Here is a 10,637-nt window from a genome sequence, read left to right as displayed (position 1 = left end):
TAGGACTCCTTCTTCAGCTTGACAGCATCCCTCACCGAAGGTGTCCACCAACGGGTTCGACAGGCACCAACAACCTTGCGGCTGCAGCTCCGATAGGCCGCCTCGGCAATGGAGGTACGGAACATGGTCCACTCACTATCCTGGTCCACTCCACTATCCTGAATGCAATGGTTTGAAATCTTGAACATGGTCATCTGTGATCTCTATTTACTTCTCATATCCTCATGTATGTGGAGCCAGTCTGAAGTCATCTCCGGCTGAACATTTCATCTTATGGCCTCAGTAACCTGCCTACATAATAATAGACTGTCATGATGCTCTGCTTCCTGTCTGTGTATTGGATGAGGCACTAGTTAGAGATGTGGCTGGTGTTTTTGTCTGATTTTATTACTTCTCTTTTAAATGTAACTATTTGATTGCTTTGTACTTTAATCTAGAAAACCTGAATCTGTGTACAGTATGATCGCTCTGTCCATAGATATAGCTTGACAACTATAAACAGCCCATTGTCAATTTTCCTATATGGTCAAGGGGGGGAAATGGTAGGGAGGATTATTTAAAGTGGTCATCGGATGAGAGGCAAGGTCCACCCAGTCCTTGCCTCTTAATCCAACAGTCATGTATTTGGCCTGTGGGAGGAAGCTGGAGTACACAGAGAGAACCAATGTGTGCTCAAGGAGGACATGAAGAGAGACCTCAAGTGGGATTCAAACCCAAGACCTTCCAGCTTGACAGGAACACAGCAACACTGTAAAATATTTTAAGGTGGTTTAACTTGAAAATGCAGTTTAAGTTAAAAAGAAATTTGTATAGGTTTTAACTCGTGGATCAAAGTTCATGAAGTTGATTTAACAACAACATTGTTTTTTTAAGCTCATTAATGTTGAATTGTGAGTTTTAACTTAATGCTGCAAATTTAAACCAAATAATTATTTCACAATATGCAAGAAAAAAACCACTGCCCTCACCTAGTTAAAGAGCACACACTTCTCTATTACTTTTACTCACAATATCAAGTTAAAGTAACTACTTATTTTACTTGAGAATAATTTAAGATCTTGTTTGAAACTGCATGAAAAATTTTCTGATCTGATGATAAATATTATTTATCATCACATTAATAACACAGGAGTCAGATCAGTGTTACACACTTCCATCTCAGGAAACAAAAACTTGCTGCTAAGCACTCTGGGAAATAGTTCCCACTCCTGTTTTTTTCTTCTTTCAGTTTTTTAAGTCCTAAGCTGAAAACTCTAGTTTATTCAACTCTTGGAGGTTTGACAAAATTAATAAAATGTTAACACACCTTGGGAAAGTTTATTTTTCACAAACACACATTTGGGTTCAAAATCTAAAACTTGTTAAAATTATTTGACTTAAAGAGTAGTAGTAATGCAATTAAATGCTGCTCAAATGTTTTACAGTGTAGCAAATGTCCCACAAAGCAGCCCAATTTTACATTTTTCATATATAAATCTTTGTTCGATGGGATATAATTTGCTCAAGTTAGCATCTAGTTAGCAATAGTTCCAGCTTTACAAGGATTGTATCAGAGGTGTGTACAGTATTCTAATCTAGACTTGATCAAATAATTTTAGGTTTTGAATCACTAAATCAAAGTTAATTCTGATTAATTAAAAGCCACAAGCCTATTCCTTATTCAAATTCTGAGTAGTTTCCCATACAGATGCTAACTTTAGAGATGTTATAACCACTAAAAATGAATTTCAGACCAAAGCAAACAAGACTAAAGAGCTCCATGTATAAAACCATCTCGGTGACTTGTCATCATCACTTTATCAACATTTCTCACACGTTTTTCCCAAACGTGAAGAAATTTAGTGTCAAGAAAACTCAGATGTACCTGAGTTGTGGCCATCTCACACTAATTAGGCATTATTCTCTGTACTGCAAAGTTAATGTTTGGAAGTCAAGTCAAAGAAAAAAAAGGGAAAATTGGGAAAAATACAGAATTTGATAAGGATAAAAATATTTATTACAGAAAGGAGGGGGAAGAAGATTTCAATAAATACGAATGACATTAACTCCAGACCTCAGGACAGGTAGTAGTGAAAGGGGTGCTAGCTGTAAGTTCAAAGAATGGAAAGAAGAAAAAAGTCTGAATTTACTGCATTATGTTTAGAAATCTTCCAGCCAATAACATTTCTGCAGAACAAGAAGAGACCAGCAAAGCAACAGGGGGGAAATGGGAAGGCAACAGAGGAGAAGAGGAAGGGAGGAAGCTTCTACAGTGTAGTCATGTCATTGAGTGCCAGGTCCAGCTCCTCACTGAGAGCCTTGCCCTTCAGCTTCTGAGCATACACTTCATCTGGAAGAAGCCATGGACAGGAGGACAACACAGGGAAGGATGGAAACACAATGAAATGAAAGAACAGAAAAGAGAAAAGAACAAAGGTTTAAAAAATAACCAACTTAGAAACCTCCACATCAAAATAATTCACAGGAAGGATAATATCTGGCACACCTTTCAAGATGAAGTTGAAATCATATAAATACTAAGTTCTACAGAGTTCAATGAGACACGTTTATGACACTCAACAGGCTGATGTTGACCTTAGCTGGCAGCTGCTTCAGAAACAGATCAAATTATTTCTACAATGAAACACAGATTGTAACAGTCCTGCACAATATTAGAAAATCCTGCAAAGGCGATAATAATGCATAATTTATCAGGTGCAAAATATGCCTAGTATATGCCTAACCCTAATCCTAATCAAAACTCAATTCACACCGTAGTCCTAAACATAAATTATAACCAAAACACATCCCAAAACCTGGGGCCCAGGGTTTGGGTCCCATCAGAAGAAACCTGTCCTCTCAACGTAGTATTTGATGGAAAAATTATCCTTACAAAAACAAGGTCACACACACTGACTGTCAACTAAAAGGGAAGCTAAGTATTTCTGTAGATTAAAACCAATCATCTAACAAATTCAGAGTTACATCTGCAAGAGCTGCCTGCAAACAAGGATAACTGGGAGGACTGGGAGGACTGGAAGGTCTTACTCACACTGACTGAAAGCAGGGCTGATAGAGTATTACATACCTTCTAGATCATCAATGGTCTTCTCCAGCTTAGCCACAGATCTTTCTGCAAACTCTGCCCGGGTTTCAGCCTGGAACACACACAAACAGTTAATGACCCACTAACAAGCAAACTGAGCACAGCACAAGAATTAAACCAACTGGCTTGGCGCACAATATGAAAATGACACAATGTGTCAGTCACAATAACGTCACATATTAGTCAAAGTAGACCACTAATTTTCATAGAGATGAAAGCAACACCATCTTCTGTAGAACTAAGGAAAACTATTTCTGAATTGGTGACACACCAATGGAACTTGATGCACAATCTGATTAGATTGTTTGTGTTGGTGGAAACAGAGTTTCCAAACATTTTATATTTCTAGTTGAATGGTAATAGAAACCCAAAGGACCTCTGTTGTCAGTCTTACCATCTGATGTGTGAAATAATCACGCACACCATAATTTGCTGATCACAGTAAATTTAGTTGATCTCTGAAGATGAATTTAACTTCTTAAACTCCATTTCCAGCTTTTTCTTACACATGTTTCTTTCCAACCTGAAACGTAATCATTCTAAATATGGACTGAATGTTTTACTGACATGATAGTGACCCTCTCTGTAGAGAGGGTCACTATCAGCTCCAACTTCTTTACTTCCTCATCATGCAAAGGACTAGTTCTCTTTGCCTTAGTTATGGAGTCTGACTCCCACAGTCTGTGGGCCAGTTCTCTTCACTGTCTATCTAATAATAAATTATTGATTTGAAATGAATTATTAAATTAAGTTTTAATTGAAAGAAAATTAAATGTGAAATGAATTAAAAGCCGAGCATGAGCAGTTCTAAACAGGGGCCAACAGGGTCTAGAGCCCCTATTATGTCCTCTGTACTGAACAAATAATACCAATTCAAATTCTTATATGTGTCGGCAAAGAACCCATAATTGGTACCTTGGACTATTTTCATTTTTTCCCTTCAGCTTTATTCTAACTATGAAGTAAAGGTAAATTGCACACCATTACTGGGTTGCACAACTTCATATTTTTTAAAGTCAACTACAACATGATAAAGGTCGAGTCAATGTCAACTTGTTGCAATGACGTCATAGCAACAAAACTGAAAACTTACATGCTTTAGTAGGTTTATTCGCGATAAATAGTGACAAAAAAGACTCTTGTACTAAGTTTATTATGCAAAATTATAAAAACAAGAAGCAGAAGCATTATCCCGCACTTACGCACCAGCAGCGGAGAAGAGGTGGTCCGACAAATTGCACAAAGTCGGGTCTGACTTTGAATTCTTTTCTCTTTTCACTGCTAATAATGGCTATTCAATTCAATGAGCTGAATACCTGAAACAGGTGCTGATGATCTGATATGCTCACATAGCTGCACTGATAGGAGTCAAATTATTACATTGACCACAATTAGATCCAGAGATCCAGGCCCAGAAGCAGATGAAAGCCAGAGGCCAGGATCAGAGGCTGGAGCCGGAGCCAGAACCAGTCGGCGTGGGGTACGTCAGTTGCTTGACAAGGTGTGGGAGCCAGCTCGTGGTTTGGATGGACCACATGTGGAGGCGTCGCTTGATCAGACTTGGGAGCAGAGGCTGAGACCTGTGGGGGCCAACCAGTCCATGACTGAGGGAGATCTGCACCAGATGGAGGTCCAGGCCAAAGGGGGCACACCCCGGTGTAAACAGGTGTAATTGCCGCACACTACCCCTAGACAATCACTTTAATAATAAATGCCTCTGAAGGGCTTAAAATGTTTCTTCTTGTCATGTCCGCCCATTTTCTTGTTGCGGTCATCAGAGGGCCCAACAGGGGCTCCTAATTTACGGCTCCTAGTTCATCTTCTGGGAAAAATCAGTTTTGTCACATAATTGCGACTAGTCGACTAGCTCCGTAAAATGTCACTGAAGAGTAAAGAATCAACTAGTCGATTGTTGATGCAAACCCTAAGTCATACTGAGACAGGATCACAGTTTTCATCTGCTGGATCTAGGGTCTGCAAACTGCAACTCCAGAACCAAAAGTGGCTCTTTGGCTCGCTTAACATACTAAATGCTCCATTACTCCATTGCTCTGTTTTTGTTTCTTTTTTTTTTGTTGAGTATTCCCATGATAAAACACTGGTCCTACCATGGAGTCCAAGGTAAATTTGCATTTTACCATCATCTTTGTCTTATTTTGACTTAATTTCAATTTGTTTTTTTAGACAGCTAGAAATAAATTATCTCAGAGGCCTGCAGAAATATACGCACATTTATATTTGTGCATACATGGTTTAGGGGACATGTTTCAAAACTGTTTTTGGAGTATTTAAACTCAACCAACAAAGGGAGAGTAATAGAAGGATAAATATACTCACCTCCTTCAACTTCTCTGTCAGCACTTTAATCTCTTCTTCATATTTGTCCTCTTTTTGTGAGTACTGAAATCAAAAGCAAAAAGTATAAACAAAAAAGTTCCATGGAGTGACATTTCCAGCCTAAACTTTAAAAGCAGCAGAGAAACAGAAATAAAGCTTTCAATGTGGAAAAGCCTTGATCTGATTTTGTTTTTTGTCTCTACTGACTTGAGTATCTAGAAAAATGCAAGAAAATAACAAGATATTGAAACATTAAGCTAGAAATTGTTACAATCATACTATCTAAGTCTTCATTGTACTGCCTAACTTCATTTGTATATTATTAACAGAAATGTGACCAGGAATTATTTCTCCCTCGTGTGTTGGTTCCTGCCAGCATTTCAACACATTTCTACCACCAACCTAACATAGACCAACCTCACCATCTTTCTCTGGTGATGTTGTCGTTACCATCTTAACTCAACTCAACCAGCAATGCAGATGTTGAATGGACATGTTGTTCTTTGCTATTTTGCATGTTTTTCATTGATCAATCATGTTAGCGGCAAAGTCCTCCTCATCTCTCACTGTACCTTCTCAGCCTGGGCTTCCAGGGACTTCAAGTTGTTGGTGACATTTTTCAATTCTTCCTCAAGATCAGCTGATTTACTGAACAACATAGGAAAGAAGAAAAGCAGCAGAAGAAAAGGCAGTAATTTGAAAGGCAGAAACGGGTGAGAAGCTCAAACCAGATGCAATTTGATGGACCAAAAACATTTTTATATGTGTCAAAATAAAATAAATATTAGATACATTTGACTATTAAATTAAGAAGAAGTAAATGATATTGTCTTTGGAAACAATGGATATAATGTTTAAGGTCCAGCAATATGCAGAGGAACCATTGATTCAGTAAAATACCAGGGAGTCTGGAGAAAAGGTTACATAAATATTCAAAATAAATCTAATAAACATTTTTGGTGAGCATTGGGCAAAACATAGCATACAAAAACAGATCTCTGCTACATGTTTCAAAAAATTAATGCTCTAAACAAAATTAAGTTTTAATGAGTAACACCACTTAATAAAATTCCTCATTAACACTGACTTATTGCGATGTCTCTCAACACAAGTTATGTGTTATTTAAATTATAACTTGTTAAGCTGCCTTATTTTAAAACCTTTTCTGTTTCTTTCATGTTCTGGATCATGGCTGAGAACCAACATGTAGGTAGAAATAAATATCTCATCTTGAAAGTAATATTTATAGAAAAGATTCTAGACTTTTCCTAGATTGGGAGTCCCAACCCAACCCAACCCCCCCTCATACTCCTAGGACTTCCACCCATGCCAGGAGACCCTGGAAGAGCCTCAGCTAAAAATTAAATGTACTCCTCAATATCCTGCAGTAGATATGGCAATGAACATAAACGATTTAGGATGTATTTGTTGTGAATTGGTTTTATGTAAATAAACTGAGTTAAACTGATCTGAAAATTTTTTTGTCAGATATTTGAAGAAAATGTGTCCATATTTGTAGTTAAATGTTTTAATAAAACCATCTTAAACTAAATGTGGCCATAAGAAGACAAACAAAAATAGATTATTGAGCTGCGCCTGCATGGTGTCTCACATGGTAATCAATTGTTATTAAAAGTAAATCTTCATTTTGTAAAAAAATATTGTTTGACCAGAACTTTTCATACAGAATTAAAAAAATATATTAATACCAGACAAACTTATGAAGTATTAAGTAAAGGATGGAGAGGAAGAGAAAACATGCAAATTAAACAGAATTGACCAGCAGAGATGAGAAGGCTAGTGCAGGCTGCATCAAATACCTCTTCCTCACCGCACATCATCAACTTCAAATTCTGGTCCATAAGCCTGAGCTCCTGTTCAAGCTCCCTGACCCGCCTAGGGGTTTAGTCCAGGATGGGGCGAGGCGTCAGACCAGAAACAAGAATGCATTCATGCTTTCCATGCAGTGACACATTTCACAAAAACACAACAAAACATTTTTACATACTGTTAAAGTGGAGGAACACAAAAAATGCTACAAATAAAAACAAATGTACATTCAGAAATCAAATCACCTAAAGGAGCCTGCCATTTGTAGAAAAAGTTGCTACTGTTAAGTTTTTATTTATTTATTTATTATCTGTGTGGCCACCATAATCAGATCCAATTGGTTTGCAGGTCATACTATAGGTGATCATGATACTTACGCCTCAGCCACCTCAGCTCGCTCCTCTGAGCGCTCCAGATCTCCTTCCAGAATCACCAGTTTACGTGCAACCTGCAAATATATTCAAGTCCTGATGTCATTCAACACAAAACCTGCTCATGTTGTTGAGTACGATACCTCAACTCTGACTTTTAGAACCAGTTGTTTGCTGTGACCTCATCCTGATCAAAGTTAATAAGAAATTATATTCTATTTACTGAATTTTAAAAACAGGGTAAAAAGGAAAAATATCCTCTTTTAATTCTAAGGTTTAAGAACTGTTTCTGGACTTTAACTGGTCCATTGTGGAGTTTTGTTTCTCTTTGGTTAGTCCTTCTGTTAGAGATTTGCTGTTGTAGTTTGAATCTTTGTCCCATTCTAAATCAAGAGATGGCGTCACATCTAACTCTTTACACTTGCTGGATGACTCATTGACTGCAAGCTGCAGCACAAATCTTGTCTGGTTCACATGCCAACTGATGCCAGAAGAACTGAAGTTGGAGGTATTATGTTAAATTAGCAGCTCTTTAATTGGCTGGTGGTTGAAGTTTGTCCTGTAATCAGTGGGTTGCCAGTTCATTTTTGTGTTTTGTACCATTCAGAGGTGGACTTGCTGCGGTGCCAGGGCTTGGTATTTTGAGGTATTAGTATTTCTAAGTGCAGTGGTGCAACTACACATTATTCAGGTGGATGCGAAAACATAGACTGCCCTCCCCCCTCTCCCCCCTCTCCCCCCTCCCCGAGGGAAGGAACAGCAGGGTGAAGGAGAAGGAGCGACGCTCAACCCCCCCACGCCGACGATGCGTGAAGGTTAAAACTCGCTACATTTACCTCGTTATGTGTGCGAGGTGAAGGAGCGTAAGGCGCCTGAAGTGTATAGGAAAACATCATCGGCGCGCTGCCCCCTCCAGACGGGGTTTTGGCGCCCCCTCTGGTGCTGCGCCCCTATGCGTTGCACACCCTGCGTGCCCACTTTTTGCGCCACTGTCTAAGTGATACTAAAATTGTAATTCCATCTTAAAATGAAATCCTTTGTTAAACTCTAAACAGAAAGAATGTGCAGAATTAGTCCCACCTCTTCATATTTACGGTCCGCCTCCTCAGCAATGTGTTTGGCCTCCTTCAGCTGCATCTCCTGGATTTCCATTTTCTCTTCATCTTTTGTTGCTCTGTTCTCTATCACCTTCATTCCTCTGAAGAGAAGGACAGACATAAATGCTGGTCAGGTAGGACATGGTGCAGCATTCGCCAGCTTGGCATGAATCTCTCTCTACCACAAAAAACCTAAACATTTCACATTCTGTGTTTACAGGTCAGACAACCGGCTCCAGTCGCACTTTTATTACTTGGTGTTTTATTTCTGATTTAATTTGTACCAGTGATGCAATGTACTTTAATTTTTAAACTATAGAACCTGACTAAATATTTTGTATTGCTTGGTCCCAGATAAATAAGTTAAAAAGCAAAAGTAAAGAATAGTGATAAGAGCAGAGCAACAGGAAGCTCTTCACCTCTCGCTTTCATCTGCAGCTTTCTCTGCCTCCTCCAGCTTCTGCAGAGCAGTAGCTAGCCTCTCCTGAGCTCGGTCCAACTCCTCCTCCACCAGCTGGATGCGTCTATTCAGAGACGCCACCTCTGCCTCTGCCTGCAGGAACAGAAAAACTCTGTTCAAGCCTCAGTAAAGAAGAACAGTGACCCTAAATAACAAATAGACCCTGATATCCAACAAAATCAATATCCTCCAAGAATCAGTTTCTAACCTCTTTCTCCCTATTTGCTGAGAAACATTCTGAGCAGCTCACCTTTGGGAGCTCAAATGTCTGAACAAATGAGAAGATGCCTCTTTATTTCTATTAAAGACTTTGGGCTCTTTTACAGGTATAGGTTAATATTTTCTTCACCAGAATAAAAGCTGAACATTGACTTTGTTAAGTTAAACTGAGTTTCTAATAAATTGTCTTTTCAGAATGTGATTGTAAACAAAATATTATTGTCTCAAACAAGTAGCAAATTCAAAGGTAGGGAAAGGTTGAAAATCTGATCATTAACAATATGCATTTTGATCAATAGTGTGTCATCACTTCATAACGTAACATGTTTGTTTGTGTTCTCTTCCTGTAATACCTTTAAGTTACAGTTCAGTCATTGATGAAAAATCCAATGAATGCATAAATGTACAGAAAATCTCAGTGTTGTGTGGTTTTGTTTCTGCTGCCTGGCTGTTTTTATTATTATTATTATTCATTTTAAACTCCTTTGCTGCTAACTGAATCAAATGTTACTTCAAATGTTACTTTACAATCCGCTGATCTGTCTGAGCGCCACCGCCGCTCTCGGCGCGCCGGTTTACAAATAGAGCAGACCGGCTGTGACGACACTATAGAGTTAGACCATTTGAATTAAAATGATTAATGATCAGGTCGAAAATAATGTTGGCCCTCAAACCTAATGGCGAATAAATGAGCGAGTGACCGAGCAGCGCCCCCTGGAGGCCGGACGGTCCGGCCCCGGTGGTTACCCTCTCTCTGGCCTGCCTCTCCATGTCCGCCTCCATGTGGAAGAGTTCGGCCCGGTCCTCCGCCTCGTAAGCCTGCTGCTGCAGGTTCTGGATTTTCCTCCTAACAGCGTCTATGGATGTCAAGGTCGCCATTCTGTGAAAGTTCAGCACCAAACTTCCCTAACGGCGTCACGGCGTTTCCATGGCAACCGCTCCGGAAAGTTCCCCCGTTATAATTTCAAAATAATGTTAATTTATTTAATTTACAGATAACCAAACCTGTTAACATGCCAACTATTTTGCTGCAGACAGTATAATTCCAGTATTTTATTTTATTTCAGTTCAGATCAAACTGATAAAGGTTTATTCATTCCAAAGGGAAATCGCATAAATGTTGTTGCAACTGGAACTATCTAGACTTTCAGGGTCCTCCTATCTTATTCAACAAGTTATGATGGTGACCTTATTGTTGACGGTATTGTTTGTTCTGATGCCATCTATGCAGTTGCTGT

General features: G+C 38.9%; 1 protein-coding gene across 1 annotated transcript; it reads right to left on the bottom strand.

The window, feature by feature from the left end:
- Window positions 1–1,970: 1,970 nt before the first annotated feature.
- On the bottom strand, window positions 1,971–10,293 carry LOC103461027 (tropomyosin alpha-4 chain-like). The gene is made up of 8 exons (XM_008403344.2): window positions 10,147–10,293; window positions 9,140–9,273; window positions 8,704–8,821; window positions 7,630–7,700; window positions 5,995–6,070; window positions 5,423–5,485; window positions 3,068–3,137; window positions 1,971–2,329 (listed from the first exon to the last, which is right to left on the bottom strand). Exons 1-8 carry the CDS (start codon window positions 10,276–10,278, stop codon window positions 2,247–2,249), a joined length of 747 nt encoding a protein of 248 aa, XP_008401566.1. The 5' UTR covers window positions 10,279–10,293; the 3' UTR covers window positions 1,971–2,246.
- Window positions 10,294–10,637: the final 344 nt, after the last annotated feature.

This window comes from Poecilia reticulata, unplaced genomic scaffold, assembly GCF_000633615.1.
Source record: "Poecilia reticulata strain Guanapo unplaced genomic scaffold, Guppy_female_1.0+MT scaffold_473, whole genome shotgun sequence".
Lineage (NCBI taxonomy): Eukaryota > Metazoa > Chordata > Actinopteri > Cyprinodontiformes > Poeciliidae > Poecilia > Poecilia reticulata.
Note: the sequence above shows the minus strand (reverse complement) of the source record. Positions and strands in the feature narration are given on the sequence as shown.